The sequence below is a fragment of the Sciurus vulgaris genome, assembly GCF_902686455.1.
Source record: "Sciurus vulgaris genome assembly, chromosome: 8".
Classification (NCBI taxonomy): Eukaryota; Metazoa; Chordata; class Mammalia; order Rodentia; family Sciuridae; genus Sciurus; species Sciurus vulgaris.
In genome coordinates, this window is record NC_136468.1 from 93,735,163 (window position 1) to 93,752,899 (window position 17,737).

Consider the following 17,737-nt stretch of genomic DNA (forward strand, 5'->3'; position numbering starts at 1 on the left):
ATCTGCCTCTTCATAGGTCTTGGGTTGGTTTCAATGTGAAGACAGATTCTTGAAGCAGAGTATCTTTCCTCCCTCCCTCCCTTCCTTCCTTTCTTGCTACCCTCCTCCTTCCTTCCTCTCTTGACAGGCTCTGCTATGTTGCTTAAGCTGGCCTTGAACTCACAATTCTCCTACCTCAGCCTCTGGAGTAGCTGGAATTATAGCTGATGCCTCTGTTCCTGACAAGACAGAGTATGTGAGGCCGTGGAAGTTAATTTCCCTATTAGTTGTTACATTAATTTTTAAGTTCAGAATGTTTTCTAATGACTTGTTTACTCACAGTAGGTATAATTAGGAGGTCTTTTTGTAATTATTTTATAATTTTTTGGTTATATTGCACATTAATATTTAAAAACATTTAAAACATTTCCTATTTTTCAGAGGCACTGAAATGCTTCATTTGGCTGTGTTGCATTCTAGAAAACTTTGTGTTTACTCTGTCTCAGGTAAGAAACATTTATTTTCAATGTGGAATTTATATTACAAATTGGGTTCCTTACTATAACAATAGATATTTTCCTTTCTTCATTCCTTCCTTCTTTTCTTGTACTAGGGATGGAACCCAGGGGTGCTCAGCTACTGAGCCACATCCCCATCCCTTTTTATATTTTATTTTGAGACAGGGTCTTGCTAAGTTGCTTAGGTCCTTGCTAAGTTGCCGAGGCTGGCTTTGAACTTACAATCCTCCTGCCTCAGCCTTATGAGCTGCTAGGATTAAAGGGATGAGCCACCACACCTGGCTAAGTATAGATATTCTCTAGTGCTGATTTGGGAGAGAACACAAAACATTCATTTGAAGGTTTTTTGTTTATTTTATTTTATTTTTTGGTTTTGGTTAGCATTTTTCTGTTGTTCATTACTCTTTCAGAGACTTAAAAGTATTACATTTTCTTGGTCTGTTATTTCTTTGCATATTGATATTTCTAGCAGAAGGTTCCTTGTGGTCTCCTTCCTCTCAGGAATTATGTTTAGGATTGCCTATGACTGATAGGGGCCACTTCTGGGTACTTGGCACTCTTGAGTTATAAGTGTTCAACAGTATCAACAAAATTCATTAGATGCTGAGTCATAGTGGTTTGAAATACATTTTCTTTGGTAAACCTCAAGTGTTTTCTCTTCATAGTTGATATTTCTTGGCTTTTGGTTGTCTTTACTTAACTAGACCCCAAGCCACTTATTTTGAGGCTTAATCAGGTTTCATTGTCTGACATGGTTTTGTGGGCAGCAATATAGTAGTTTATTGTGGTTTAGTTTCAGCATTTCAACCCTAATTAAAATTAAAAGGTAACTTTAATTTCAGTATTTAGGTAAATTTTACTTCAACTTCAGAGTTTTTTGTGTGTATATTGATTTGGAGAATTTCTTATGGCTATGATAAATCTAAGTGTCTGTAGGACTGTTCTGTATATAAGTTATACTTTGGATTTTGTTATAAATACTAGTTTCTAAGATTTGAATTTCTCAGATTTATTCTATTTGAGCTTTCTTTACATTTTGCCTTTAATTTGAGTAATAATTTGTAATTTACTGACACATAGCTAGTGTCTTTTTGAGGTGAAGATCTATTAGTTTTCTAAGGCAGGCTTGGTAACCAGGGATATTGTATTTGGTAGATATTCAGTAAATTCTTTGAAGAATAAGTGAATAAATTTGTGGGTAGTGCTGAGGCAATTGGCAGTGGCTTTTTTTATTATTCTTTACCATGTGCTGTTTTCCTTCCCCTTCTCTGTTACCCCTGTCAGTGTTTCTTTTCCTTCCTGTTTATATCAAGGCCTGATGGAGTACACTTTCCTTGGTTTCAGGTAAAAGATGTTGCTCTCCTAGTGATAGGATATATATATATATATATATATATATATATATATATATTTAGTATTTCAGAGTAAGTTGAGGATATAGGTTACTTCATTGCATGGATCTAGTTCCTCTTTTTTGGATTGCAAGCACATTAATTACTAGTGATATTTTACTGACTGCATTAACACAGGAAGTGGAGGAAGAGAACTTACCCACAGTTAGTTACTCTGAGTACTTGAGTATTTAGCCCTTCCAGAGGCCCCTTGGGACTCTAAGCAGGGCCTCTTAGAAAAATTAAATTCGACTTTTGGCCTTCCTTGGTCCCATCTGAGATAGGCCCAGAAAGACAGAAACCTCTAAAGTGCTACTGGGCTTAAGGCGTAGGCTGGGGATAAAATGTGTTTTTTTTCAAAAGCCTGCTGGCATGTTTGACCACAATATGTTTATGGGACTGTGGTATCCTCCAAGTTAGTATTGAAAATGAAAGTTATTTGCCACAGGAATGATGACTTTTATTGCTCTTTTATTCTTTGTATTCATTTAAAAGCTTTATCTTCTCTGGAGACCAGGAATTGTCCAAACTACATTCCCTTATGTTCCATCTCACTTTCCTTCTGTCTCTCACTTCTTCATTCTTTTATGATATTTGAAGCTGACAATTTGTCTGTTTTTCCTGGCCCGGCTTAAATTGAGACTCATGGGAAATCAGTGTTTTTGTTCTCTTGAATGTTTCTTGAGGTTCCAGACTGAACTTTTACCTAGCTTTTACTGTAGCAGGGGAAGCACAAACATTTCTAGTTTAAATAAAATCACTGGTGTTAGGAGATGAAAATATTAGTTGAACTTGACATCCTTTCTCCCAACTTCCTGCTCCCTAAATATTTTTTTGTTTTCTTTTATTGTGTGTGTACTTCTGAAAAGGATTTGAAGCAAACTGGAGATCTTTAAAATCAAGTCTCTTGGACATACCAAAACACCAGCTGTCACACATTTTTTTTTTTTTTTTTTCCTGGTACTGGGATTGAACTCAGAGGTGCTCTACCACTGACCTACACTCCCACCCTTTTCATTTTTCATTTTGAGATCAGATCTCACTAAATTGCTGAGGGTCTTGCTAAGTTGCTGAGGCTGGCCTCAAACTTGAGATCCTCCTGCTTCAGCTTCCCAAGTTGCTGGGATTACAGGTGTGCATTACCACGTCCAATCATCCCAGCCCTTTTTATCTTTTAGTTTGAGACAGGGTCTCACTAAATTGCCAAGGTTGGCTTTGAACTTGTGATTCTTGTACATCAACCACCTCAGTCACTGAAATTGCAGGCATGTGCTTCCATCCCTGGCCAAAACAATCCTTAAAAGAGACTACTGTGCTGACCTGTTTTTGGTTGAAGATGTGTCATCAAATGTATGCTTAATAGAAATAATAGGATCTTGCTGACCTGAAGGTAGCCCATCTTACCATACCGTGGTAAAAAGAAAGCATCAGGTGGCATCTGATTCTTTCCCTCCTTCCTTTCTTTTACTAGGGATTGATCTCAGGAGTACTTTACCACTAAGCTGCATCTCCAGTCCTTTTTATTTTTTAATTTTAAGGCAGGGTCTCACTAAATTCCTGAGGCCTTGAGCTTGAGTAGTATGCCACTGTGCCCAGCTGCAGGTTCCTTTATGATGGACTTCAGTTTCTGAGTAAATGCTTACAGATGTGTGAGCCATACTGAGTATATTCTCTTAGTCTTTTCCAATTATGTACAATAGTGTACTTCATAACACGCCTTTGCTACACATCTAACTTACTTACAGAAGTTTAATGGTGCCGTGAGGATAAAAAAGATGTGATTCTTTATGTTTGATGGATTTATATAATCTAATTTAGTTCTTTAACTCAGTGAAGCTTTACTTAATCTGTACTGAGCTCACAGAACATCTTTAGATTGCTGAGTAGTGATCTAAAATGACACTGAAAACTGTCATCAAGGAGATCTTGAATTTCTTTTTTTGACTTTTGGTTTCCTGGAGAGTTCTTTTGTATAAATCACATTTTCTTATTTAAATAAGACCCATAGAATAAATGTTCTAAATATGTATTTACTTTCTAATTGAAACTTTTTATTAACTTCAGCTTAATGTAGACTAATCATATATACTTAGAATATTCAGTCTATATAATGAGGGCCAAAATCTGTTTAATTTTTTTCTTTTGGAAATGTAAGTATTTTTTTTTTTGGGGGGGGGGAAGCAAAATACTTTTTATTAAATTGACATATAGTAATCGTATATATTTTATAGAGTCCATATGATATTTCAATACATGCATATAATATGTAATGATCAGTTTAGTGTAATTGGCATAACTGTCACCTCAGACACATATCATTTCTTTGTGTGGGAACATTCAAAGTTCTTTCTACTAACTATTTTGAAATTTCCCATTAATTATGGTCAATCACAGTTATCCTACTGTGCTATATAGAACATAAGAAGTTACTTCTCTTATCCAACTGCATCCCTGTTCCTATTAACCATCATCTCTCCATATATCCATCTCCCACACCCTTACCAGGATCTGGTAACTACTATTCTATCATCTCCTTTTCTGAGATAACTTTTAGTTTCCAATATAAGTGAGAACATGCAGTATTTAGCTTTCTGTGCCTGTCTTATTTCACCTTAAAGTAATACCCTCTAGTTCCATCCATGCTGCTGCAAATAACAGGATTTCATTCTTAGTAATTTTTAATATTGTATCATTGATGATTTTCTAGGAAAAACACAAATCCTATTTTCAGTTCATGCCAGGTGTGTTTAACTATTAACTGCTGAATCCATTATTTACTGGTGTAAATACCTTTTTTTTTTTTTTTTTTTAGTTGTAGTTACTTTATTTTTATGTGATACTGAGGATCAAACCTAGTGCCTCACTAGTGCTAGGCAAGCACTCTACCAGTGAGCCACAACCCCAACCTCCTGGTATGAATTCTTAATGTTCTTGCCTTTCTTTTCTTTTTCATTTTTCTATTTTTAAAGAAACAAGGTCTCACTTTATTTCCCAGGCTGGCCTGGAACTCCTGGGCTCAGGCAGTCTTCCTGCCTTAGCCTCCTGAGTACTTGGGACTCTGGGTGCAGGCCACTGCGCCTGGCTTATAGTGGCATTGGGGAATTGTTATTGACCACATCCATGGACATTGTGATCTTTACTGGGGGAGGACCAAATTTCCTGAATGTTTTTATGTGGTGGATAGCCAGGCTATATCATGCTTGGCTCTAAACACCTGGGTTGATTGCATATCCTTTGCCAGTTATGTGATTTAGGGGAAATTTATTGAATTTTTTTGAATTTAAGGTGCCTCCATTTTAAAATAGGAAAAAAATATTCTTATAACCTAAATGTATGTTGGTAAGCCCTTTGGGACAAAAAAATCCCAAAACAAATAGATGCACATATTGATACATTTAGATTATTTTAATGATTGAATATTACTCTTGTTTGCTTTTTGGTAGTTTAAAAATTTCTTTAATTTTTGCATATTGAATGAATAAATGACAAAGATGTTTCTTCATTTTTTTTTTTTAACTGAGGATTGAACCCCTAGGGGCACTTTACTACTGAGCTACACCCCAACCCTTTTTAAATTTTATTTTGAGACAGGGGTCTAATAACTCAGGTTGGCCTTGAATTTGAATCCTCCTGCCTTGGCCTTCCAAATTGCTGGGACTACAGGCAGGTGCCACTGTGCCAGGCTCAAAGATGCTTCCTTATTACCGAAAAAGTTGCTTTGGTACTGGGGATTGAACCCAGGGGCACTTAACCACTGATCCATAACCCCAGCCCTATTTTGTATTTTATTTAGAGACAGGGTCTCACTGAGTTGCTTAGTGTGGAGGCTGGCTTTGAACTTGAGATCCTCCTGCCTCAGCCTCCTGAGCTATTGGGATTATAGGCATGAGCCACCGTGCCCAGCAGAAAAGTTGCTTTTTGAATCCTTTTTCTTTATAATACCTCTTTTAATCCTAATGCTCTTGCTTGATCACTGGTCAGTAGTTCTAACTGTAAGCCTACCACCACAGAAAAAATAAGGATAAAGAATCTTTTCTTTTTCTTTTTGTATTGGGGATTGAACCTAGGAGTGCTTAACCACTGCGCTGCAGCCCCAGCCCTTTCTATTTTTTTATTTTGAGACAGGGTCTCATTAAGTTGCTGAGGCTAGCCCTGTGTTGGGTAAAGAATCTTTTCTGGACTGGCACGGTGGTGCATTCTTGTAATCCCAACAATTCCAGAGACTGAGGCAGAAGGATTGCAAGTTTAAGCAAAATAAAAAAAAATAAAAAGGACTGGGATATGGCTCAATGGTCAAGCACCTCTGGGTTCAATCCCTGGTACCCCTCCCACCCAAAAAAAACCCAATAACAACAAACAAAACCTTTTCTCTTCTGGAAAGAACTAGAGGATGATAGTAGTACATATGACCTACATAATAGTATGATGTAATGAACAATCAAGTTGATATCAAGTAGCTTAAACAATGAGTTTGATAGTACATATGATCTATTAAATGCAGAGAAAGTATTTTTCTTTGCTTTGAAGGTTATTTTTGGCAGAGTTCAATTATAACGTATTACTTGCTGAGGGTAACTTAGAGAATCTCTGCATTATCTTAGTATATAATCCATTAGGGGATTGAGTATTTTGAGAGTTGGGTGGACAAATGCATTGCTTTAAAGTGTTGGAGATTTTAGCCTTAGACACTTCAAGTCATTTTTTTGCTCGTTTATTATTTATAAATGCAGGTACTTCATTTATTTGAGAACTGAAATTAGAGGATTTTGTTGTTATTTAAATAGTTACACTTTACTCAGGAATGTCTAATAGAAATAGATAATAAAATGTTCCCCAAGGTAGTATTTCATCTAATGTTGTTATCTAGCCAGATTTAACTGGTTTTAACTGTGCTGTTATCATTATGCTAATTGTTCATAATGTTTCAGTGCTTTGTCATTTTAATTTTTACTGAAATTAAATCACTTGATATAGAGAATGAGAAGAAATTAATGTCTTTTAACAAAAACAAATATAAAGTAATCCTTTAATTTTTTCTCCTTAGGAACCTTGGGTAATGTGGAACATGGGAACCAATATCAGCTTAAATTAATGTATGAACATAATCTTCAGAGAACAGCCTGCAATATGACTTATGGATCATTTGGTGGGGTAAAAGGTGATTTGCTTTTAATGATAAGTATGTTATTTCAAATGATAGATTTAGAATATTTGGTCATATGAAAATGAGGGATTTTTTGATTTGAATCTTAGAGTAGTTAAAATAGGATATTTTATTGAAAAATTTGTATCTAAATATTCAAACCAATAAAAAAGGAAACTTTAAGCAAAGATATGTTGGATTTTCATATAACCAGCAGTGTTTGTACATGGTCTACAGAGACATTTCTAAATAGCTTTTCTATAGATATTATTTTGTATATAGAAGCTGACTGAAATTGAATTTTTTTTGGTGCTGAGACTGTGTTCCTGGCTCTTTGAGGGGGATAAAGGGTTGACCCTCTTATTGACAGGCAGTACTTCAGTACTTGCTGTACCCACTGTAGGCATGGAGAAACTACAAACCCTTCTCTTCATCCTACTCATCTCCAGAGTTACTGCATGGAATTCTTATGGATTTTTTTTTTTCACAAGAGCAACTGTAAGAGTGGACAAGTGGGGACTGAAATATAGACTTGATCCTGCTTATCAAATCATGCTTTTTGACTTGAAGTAAATCTACCCTAGAGGAATCTACCCCGCCTTTTCAAAATTTCATAAAGGCAACATTTTCCCCCAAGTAAAGTTGTCCTTTTGGTATACTTAGGTCTTGGGAGATTGAGTCCAGATTCCCCTCACACCTGTAGATACCATAATACCTATGTAAAATGGAATAAGTGGGCTATAGTGGTGTGCCCCTGTAATCCCAATGACTCAGGAGGCTGAGGCAGGAGGATTGCAAGTTTGAGGCCAGCCTCAGCAACTTAGCGATATAAGTAAGAAGGGCTGGGGATGTAGCTCAGTGGTTGAGTGCTCCGGTTTAAATCCATAGTACCAAAAAAAAGGGGAATAGTGTTTGCATATAACCTACACATATCCTCTGTATACTTTGAAACATTTCTAGATTACTTATAATACCTAGTACAAGGTAAGTGCTATATAAATGATTGTTAGACTGTATTGTTTAGGGAATAATGACCAGAATAAAAGAGTTTATGCATGTTTAGTACAGAACAATTTAAAAAAAAAATTTCTGTGCTGGGTATGGGACCCAGGACCTCCTGCATGCCAGGCAAATGCTCTACCACTAAACCACATCCCAGTCCTACTGAATAGTTTCAATGCAAGGTTGGTTGAATACACTGATGCAGAATGTTCTTACGTGGAAGGCTGACTGCACTGTCTTGGAAGGATGAGTTCTTCTAATCTTAACATTTTTGTTTCTAATTAGCAAAAGGGCTTTCTTCATTTTGTGTACCAGACCCAAACTTCTGGAATCACCAGGGCATGGTGCTTGTGTACACTGTTGCTGTTTGAGTGTGTGTGTGAATCTTATTAACAGTCAAATTTCTCTCATTGTGCCATAACATAGAAGAAGAGCTGGTGGTGCTGTGTTGAGCACAGAAGTCCTGTGGTGACATTTACCCATGTTATTAAGTAACTTTGGTTGTGTAAGAATACACACACACACACACACACACACACACACTTGTGCCACCTGTAGAACCTATGATTAGGAATTTTATAGTATTTTAGCTCTTTTTGAATTTATGTTTTTGTGAGTTTATTATTTAACTTACATTACAGTGGTTAGTTATATTAGATTTTTTTTTAATTACATAAGAAAATGACTATTTTGAAAGTATCCTTCATTTGTGTGAACTCTTGTTTTTTTATATATAGAGGTAAAGGCAGGAAGGGCATAGATAAGTTTGGGCTTACCAATTTACCAAGCATAGATTTTTGTTTTTACATTGCTGGGGATTGATTCCAGGGGTTCTTTACCATTGAGCCACATCCCCAGTTCTTTTTATTTTTTGTGTTGAAACAGGATCTCACTGTGTTGCCCAACTTGGCCTCCAACATTAAATCCTCCTGTCTCAGCCTCTTGAGTTGCTAGGATTACAGGCGTGTGCCACCACACCTGGCACAATCATAGGTATTTTTGGTGGTAAGGTGCAGATAAGAGTTTTCTTTCACCTAAAGTGAAGTGAAACAACAATTGGTTAGATTGCAGAACTGCTTAACTTGAGTAATGGGAATGTTTGCATTATTTGAGGAGTGTAGGAAATGTTTAGAGTTAGATGAAGGGAAGAGAGAAAGAGATTCAGATGAGAAACAAATTTCTGTTAGTATAGTACCTCCTCCCACCTTCAGCTTTTAGAATTGATTTTCACTGCTTTTTTTTTTTTTTTTTTTTTTTTTTTTTTAAGAAGTCTGACACCACTGGGGAACATACATTTCCCATTGCTATTTTGAACTTGTTTTCCCCCATCAAATGCCCAAAAGCCAGTTGCTAAATTCTGTATACCTGGGTTCCAAAAAAATTATGATTAGAGAAAAAAAGTACTTTGACTTAAAAGTAGTTTTTTTTTTTTTTATTATTGTATCACAACATTTGTTTGTTTGTTTGTTGTTTTTGAGTACTGGGAATTGAACATAGCACTCTTTATCACTGAGCTACATCCCCCAAGCCCTTTTAATTTTTATTTTGAAGCTGGGTCTCCCTAAGTTACTCAAGGCCTCACTAGATTGATGAGGCTGGCCTCAAACTTGTGATCTGCCTGCCTTAGATTCCTGAGTTGCTGGCATTACAGGTGTGAGCCACCATGCCTGACTCGGACAATTCTTTAGATCATATGTCAAATGTTATTTTATATAGATCATATTATACTTTTTATTTTATTATCAGATTACATGAACCCAATTAAAATAAAGATTCTTCTTGATTTTGTGTAACATTTTTGCTGGATTTCATAATAGACTTCCAAATAAAGTGATGGAGTTCAGGAAATACTGTCTTAAAATATGGGACCTTGGGGCTGGGGGTATGGGTCTGTGGTAGAGCATGTGCTTAGCACGTGTGAGGCCCTGGGTTTAATTTCCAGTACCAAAAAGAAAAAAGAAAGAAGAAAAAAAAAAAAAAAAAGAAAGACTTTGACAATTTGGGGATTTTTGTTTGTTTGTGGTGCTGGGGATTGAACCCAGAGCCTTGTGCATAGGAGGCACGCACTCTACCAACTGAGCTATATCCCCGACCTGACTTTGACAATTTGAAGAACACCACAGTAGCAGGGAGATTACTCTGATCTTCCCTCTACCCTTCTCCCCCGAAGCAGATCATTAGACTCATGGGAGAGGTGTGCTTCCTATACCCAAAAGGGAGGAGAATCCTTGTTTCTGAGGGTGAAAGGTACAGAGAAGAACCTGAACAAGCAGGCCTTGCCGAGTTTCCTGTTTATTATCATTAGATCACACCCCCTTGGCTCTATCATATTTTCCCATAACTATCCATTTCCGGATGAAATCTAGTGTAAAAGGACATAAATTGTTTCTTCAGGTCTTCATTTCTTATAAAGACTTTGGTGTCAGGTAAAATGTTTTATTAAATAATGTAATGTTGTATGCCTTTCTCCAGTGAATCTGTCTCTTATTAAAGGAACCTCAGCTATGAACCTAGAATGAGTGAGGAAAAGATATTTTCCTCCCCTACAAATGATAATTGCTACTAGTTTTGAAAAGAATGGATAACTTTGTGTTTCTATGATACTCTTCTTCTCTTCACTCTTAAAACTGTGCCTTACATTTAAAAAATATCTTTTGAAAACAAGAGGCAATTTTGACATGTTTTACTTCTCAGTCATTAAGAAGGGAACCATTTTATGATTTGACACTATAATCTGCATAGCAGAAGGAATCATTCTATTGCATGGGTTTGAAACAATTATATCTACAAGAAAATATGGAAACATCATGGGATGGTCAATTGGTAAAAATTAGCCATATTGGGGGGTTGATGGCAAGAATAGGGAGTTACTGCTGATGGGTGCAAAGCTTTCAGAATGATGAAAATGTTCTAAAATTAGATCATAGCAGCCTGGTGTGGTGGCTTACACCTAAAATCTCAGTGACTTAGGAGGCTGTGACAGGAGGATTTTATGTTCAAGGCCAGCCTGGGCAACTTGTTGATCCTGTCTAAAAATTAAAAATAAGGGGCTTGAGATGTAGCAGAGTAGTAGATTGCCTCTGAGTTAGATACCTAGTAACATACACACACATCTATACACACACAAGTGTGTTGCACATCTCTGTAAATACATTAAGGACTATTGAGTTGTTCACTTTATAAGTGTGAACTTTGTAGTATATAAATGGCATCTCAATAAAGTTAATGAAAAATTACCCATAGAATAAAATCTAATGCCAGAGAGGTGAGTCATTTGTTGCTCATGGTCATATAAAATGATACAATATTCTTACAAAGCAAGTTGATTATTAACCATGAAAATGTTCTTGATGCTATAACATAAGTCACAGGAATATATAAGGGAATGTATATTAGGAAATGATCCAGAATATCCAAATGATCCAAAATATGGTAGTCACATAAAGTTGTCATTTATTTTTGTCCTCTTCCTTCTTTCCTTTCCTTCTTTCTGTGTATACATAGAATTTTTTGTAGTAAGGAGAAATTAGAGGTGATCTAACTGGATCATAGAGGAGAATGCTACAATAAGTTTTGATGCACTGAATCAGTGGGTTATTATGAAGCTATTAAGATTGTTTCCTTATTGAAATGAACATCTTTTTTCATTACCTTTGTCTGCAATTCTGATTACTTCCTTAGGATGAAATGTGGATGTTATTAAGTCAGATGATTATAAAATGACTTAATGAGAAAATAGCTATTTATGTGCTTATATGAATACACCACAGTAAATCCCACTTTTATGTATTTCTATAAAGCACCAATTAAAAAATAAATAGACGGAAGATCAGTTGAGTAGATGAAGGGGATGGGAGAAGGAGGCAGGGAGGGAAAGAGGAAGCACTGGGGACTGAAATGGAGGGAATTATATTCCGTGTATGAAGATTATGTCCAAATGAACCCCACTATCATGTATAACTATAATACACTTAAAAAATAAAACTTGAATACTATATAAATAAATGGTAAATAGTGTAGAATTTGGAAAGAAGAAATAAAAAATCACCTCCAAATTATGCACATTTCAAAAGTTTCATTTTCTAAACTTAATGTCTCTAATGTTTAATTTATACCTTTCCAGGAGAGAGTGGGTCATTCTTTTAATTTGAAAAATTCCTGAGAGTTAATCTGGGCATAAAAAGGGGAAACTTAAGGCTTCGAAAAAGGAATTAAACAAAAACAAAACCCAGCACTACTCAGGAGACTGAGGTGGGAGGGTTGCAAGTGAGGCTCTCATGGGTAACTTAGTGAGACCCATCCTCTCAAAGGGCTGGGGATGTAGCTCAGAAGTAGAACACTCTTGGGTTTGCTCCCCAGTACCACACAACCAAACCAAACCCTCTCTAGGTTTTGGTTTTTAAACAAATATTGTTTAACAATATTTTGAACAAAATGTTTTAAAACAAGGGAAGGCTGTGGGAGAAGAGACCTGTTGTGTACCTGCCTCAGAATTAGTTACCACTAGATGGCAGTCCTCTACAACTTTACTGTCTGAGTAAGATAACGGTAAATCATTAATGGGAGGAATTTCTTTTTAATGGAGGAATTTTGATCTCAAATTAACTCTTTGCTTATTTTTTTAAAGAGAATTTTAGCTTTTTTAAAAAAGTTTATTTAGTTTTGTATGTGGTCCTGAGAATCGAACCCAGCGCCTCATGCATGCTAGGCAAGCGCTCCACCACAGAGTCACAATTCCAGCCCCTGCTTTTTATTAAAAATAAATGTAGGGCTGAAGTTGTGGCTCAGTGGTAGAACACTTGCTTAGCATGTGTGAGGCACTGGGTTCAATTCTCAGCACTGCATATAAATAAAAGGATAAAATAAGGGTCCATCAACAACTAAAATGTGTATATATATGTATATGTGTGTGTGTGTGTGTGTGTGTGTGTATGTATATAAAACTTCAAGTTGCAGAAAAGTAATAGTGTTTTTTAAAAAATATTCACTATAATTGGTAACATAGACTGTTCTTTCTAGGGGCTGGGGATATAGCTCAGTTGGTAGAGTGCTTGCCTCGCAAGCACAAAGCCCTGGGTTCGATCCCCAGCACCGCCCAAAAAAAAAAAAAAAAAAAAAAAGAATATGCTTTCTAGCTGTGCTTCTCAAACTTTAGTTTGCATTTGAATAGCAAGGAGATCATGATAAAAATCAGGTTCTGACTCTTAAGTGTGTAATTGGACTGGAGATTCTGGATTTCTGACGGTATTTCAGGTGATGCCAAGTTGCAGATATCTAGAGGCATACTGTAGCCCTGCACCTGTCAAATGCTTACTCTGTACCAGGCAGTCTTCTAAGATCTTTTTTTTTTTTTTTTTTTTAAATATATTTCTTAGATGTTGATAGACCTTTATTTTTATTCATTTATTTTGTATATGGTGCTGGGAATCGAATCCAGTGCCCCACATATGCTAGGCAAGTGCTCTACCACTGAGTCACAACCCCAGTCCCCTTCTAAGCTCTTTACACATTGAAAACTTTGTCTAAAATATATGTAGTGAATAGTGAAGGATCATAACCCAGGATGTATGCATGTAGAAGCTTGCAGCTTAAACCAAACTAAACTGCCTCCCATATCTGGTCTGTGAGTGAATTGGAGAAACCTTTTCAATTCAGAAAAAAAGCTCTTCTTTCAGAAACGTGCTAGCTGGGTATGGTGGCATGTATCTTTAATTCCATCTACTCAGGAGGTTGAGGCAGGAAGATTGAACATTTAAGCCTAGACTCAGCAATATGGTGAGACCCTGTCTCAAAAAAAGCCATGGGATGTAGTTCAGTAGTAGAATGTTTGCCTAGGATGCAGGAAGCCCTGGGTTCAATCCCCAGTGTGGGGGAGGGAGGTGAGGGTAGGGTGGGTTGGGGAGTTTTGTTTGCTTTAAGTGTATAACTTTGATTCTTCATAGATTATGGGAAACTATGTTGAGTAATTTCTGGGTCATATATTTGATTTTTCAGTTTCAGTTTCTGGTTGGTGCTTTGGTTTGTAAGGAAAGTCCAAAAAGTAAAGCCCAAAGGGAAGCACAATATTTTTATCTATTTATGTATCTATCTATCTTTTTTTTTTTTTTTAAGAAGGGAAGGTGTTTTGAAGTTAAATTTTTTTTTCAGTGCTGGGGATTTAACCCCGGGATGCTTTATTACTGAGTCTTCCCCACCCATCAGTTCTTTTTATTGTTTATTTTGAAACAGGGTCTCACTAAATTGCTTAAAGCCTGGCTAAGTTGGTGAGATTGAACTTGAACTTGGGATTGCCCTGCCTCAGCCTCTCAAGTTGCTGGGATTACAGATGCGTGCTACCATACCTGGGATTTTTTTTTTTTTTTTTTGACAGGATCCCACTAAGTTTTTAGGGCCTCACTAAGTTGGTGAGGCTGGGCTCAAACTTGAATCCTCCTGCCTCAGGCTCCCACTGCCTGGGATTATAGGCATGTACCACTGCTCCTGGCTAATATTTGTATGTTTTAAAGTTTAACTCTAAGATGCTTTTTTGAAGGCACATGGACCTGGATTTTATAAAAATCTTAGTCTATCTTTGATTTTGTTTTGTTTTTTGGTGGTACTAGGGATTGAACCCAGGGGTGTCTAATCATTGAGACACATCCCCAGCCTGTTTTTAATTTTTTTTTTAATTTTGAGATAGGGTATTGCTAAGTTGCTTAGGGCTTTACTAAATTGCTGAGGCTGAACTTGAACCTACAATCCTTCTGCCTCAGCCTCTGGAGCACCTGGGATCATAGACATGCACCACCACACCCAGCTATTTTTTATTTTGAGATAATCTCCCTAAATTACTGAGGCTGATCTCAAATTTGTGATCCACTTGCTTCAGTCTCTTGAGTTACTGGGTGTGCACCACCACACCTGGCTCTAAATTAGTTTTGAAGGTAGATTTGATTTGGAAATATGTTAATAAAATTGATGTGATTTATTTGACTTGATACTTTGAATTCCTTTTTTTTTTCCCTTTTTATTTTTTATTTTGAAACAGGGTCTCACTAAGTTGCTGAGGCTGATCTTAAACTTGTTATCCCCTGTTTTGACCTCCTGAGTTGCTGGGATTACAGGCATGCACCACCATGCCTACTTCTAAATTTCCAAAAGGTGGATTTGAATTGATTTAAAATGTGTTAATAAAATTGTTGGAATTTATTTAGTTTGATAATTTGAACTCTCTCTCTCTTTTTTTCTATACCAAGTACTGAACCCAGAGGTGCTTTACCACTGAACTGCATCCCCAACCTTTTCAATTTTTATTTTGAAACAGGGTCTTACTAAGTTGCCTAGGGTCCCTGTAAGTTTCTGAGGCTGACTTTGAACTTGCCATCCTCCTGTCTCAGCCTCTCAAACTACTGGGGTTATAGGTGTGTGTCACCACGCCTGGCTTGAACTCTATTTGTTTTTGAAGAAAGGAGCAGAATGATATTTCATCCAGTTGCCTTTCCTTTTGTTTTATTGTGTTACTATAACTTCTAATGGTTGTAAAATATGGTATTTTACCTGATTAAGATAAACTTATTATTTCAAAATAGCAAGTAGACAAGAATAGCATTAATATTGACTGACAGACGGCCACTGATGAAGTAAAGATAAATATCATTTTAGGTCAACTGCATTAACTTAGCTTAGTAGAATAAGATGCTTTATATTTTCTATGTGATGAAACTGGCTACTGTCAAGATACTTGAGTTGGAGTTTTCTGTACTCATCATTTGTCTTGGATATACTGTTATATCCTTATTTACCCAAAATTTGCCCTCTAGAACTGTGATAAATGATAAACTGATAAACCTCATAATGTATAGGAATCTTTCAAGTGTGTAACAGGGACACTGAAAAGATATTATTGATTTGTTAGAGGTGTGTGGGGCTTTTTAGAGATTGAACTAAGACTTGTGTATTAGTCCATCCTTATATCATCTCTCTCCATCCCTTCAACCAACCAGTGCAAATTTACTGAGAATCTTCTGAGAGACCAGGCACTGTACTAGTTTGAGTAGAAAGATAAATAAGATTGTTTATGGTTTCAAGCAACTCACAATCTAGAGGTTGATAAATAATAATGAACTGTAGTGTATTGCAGTCAGTCACAGTAAAGGAGAATATTTGCAAAGTTTTGCTGGAGCCCTGAGGATACAGCTGTTCCCTGTAGGTGATGTGAATGGTGTTTGTGTGAATTGAATTTGGGTGAGGAATGCACTGTTACCTTTTTTACATTTTTGGTACCGGGGATTAAACTTGTGGGCACTCAACCACTGAGCTACATCCCCAACTCAATTTTGTATTTTATTTAGAGATAGAGTCTCACTGAGTTGCTTCATGCCTTACTGTTGCTGAGGCTGACTTTGAACTTGAGATCCTCCTGCCTCAGCCTCCCGAGCTGCTGGGATTACAGGTGTGTGCCACCATGCCTGGCTCTGTTATTATTATTTTTTTTTATGCCACCACTTCCTTTTCATCCACTTTAATCCAGAGGTTAGCAATCTCATTTTCTGATAAATGATCAACTTTGTGGTTTTTAGTACCAAACTTTCATTTTCTAAATTTATAATCCTTTTGGGATAACTTATTCCTCTTGAGAAGATTATTCTTTAGACTTTAGAACCCTTGTAAAAAATTATTTTGCTGAAAAGCATCTCTGAGCCTGTGGAGTAGACAGTATGAGCAAAGCTCACCCTGCTGAGCGGAAAAAAATTTATGGACATGAAGTTGTCATTGAAATTAAATGGTGGCAGACATGTCCAAAGAATATTGCAGGGATTTGACCCCTTTATGGATCTTGTGATAGACGAACGTGTGGAGATGTCAACTAGTGGGCAACAGAACAATATTGGAATGGTGGTAATACGAGGAAAAGTATCATCATGTTACAAGCCTTGGAATGAGTATAAATAATGACTATTCAGCGGAGAGATCTGTGTCCCCTTTCCAGAGGGCCTGTTTAACTATGACATAAAAATGGGGTCATGTACATTTTCACATTAAACTTTTTGTTAAATGAAATTTTAATAACAAAAAAATTACTTTGCTTTAAAAAAACCTTATGGTGGACACTGGTGGCACATGCATGTAATCCCAGTGGCTTGGGAGGCTGAGTCAGGAGGATCACATGTTCAAAGTTGGCCTCAGCAATTTAGTGGGGGCATCAGTAACTTAGTGGGACCCTGTCTCAAAAAATGAAAAAGGCTGGGGATGTGGCTCAGTGGTTAAGTGCCCTGGGTTCAATCCCTAGTACTCTCTCAACCTCCAAACAAACACACACAGAAACAAACCTTGCTATTTTCAGACTACTAAATTGGTTTACCTATAGCTTAAAGCCCACTATAAGGCAAAATTATCTTCTTTAACTAATTAACTGATCTTTAGTGGAGAAGGACATAGTATTCTTCAAGAGTACTATGATATGACTCTGTTGAGATTGAAAAATTTAAGGGGAATGATAGGAAGAGGAATTAACACAGAGATTAAGAGATCCAAATGGGAAGTACATTGTGGTCTTTCTTTGTAATCTCAGTGACTCAGGAGGTGAGGCAGGAGGATCACAAGTTTGAGGCCATTCTAGGCAATTTAGCAAGACCTTGTCTCAAAAAATAAAAAGGACTGGGGATGTAGATCAGAGGGAAAGTGCCCCGGATTCAATACTACCCAGTACTACCAAAAAAAAAAAA

General features: G+C 36.7%; 1 protein-coding gene and 1 pseudogene across 9 annotated transcripts in view; both read left to right on the top strand.

Moving 5' to 3' along the window:
- BBS9 (Bardet-Biedl syndrome 9) overlaps positions 1-17,737 on the top strand; it is a 457,168-nt gene that overhangs the window by 28,975 nt on the left and 410,456 nt on the right. For 7 of the 8 annotated variants that reach the window (XM_079152332.1, XM_079152331.1, XM_079152335.1 and 4 more), the window contains exons 4-5: positions 421-485; positions 6,933-7,046. In XM_079152332.1, the coding sequence (XP_079008458.1) occupies positions 421-485; positions 6,933-7,046 (179 nt within the window). Of the gene's footprint in view, positions 1-127; positions 232-420; positions 486-6,932; positions 7,047-17,737 lie in introns of all 8 variants that reach the window. The other variant, XM_079152336.1, reaches the window with a different exon arrangement.
- On the top strand, positions 13,954-17,660 carry LOC306668706 (small nuclear ribonucleoprotein G-like; annotated as a pseudogene). Its single transcript has one exon. The product of its transcript is annotated as a small nuclear ribonucleoprotein G-like (transcript).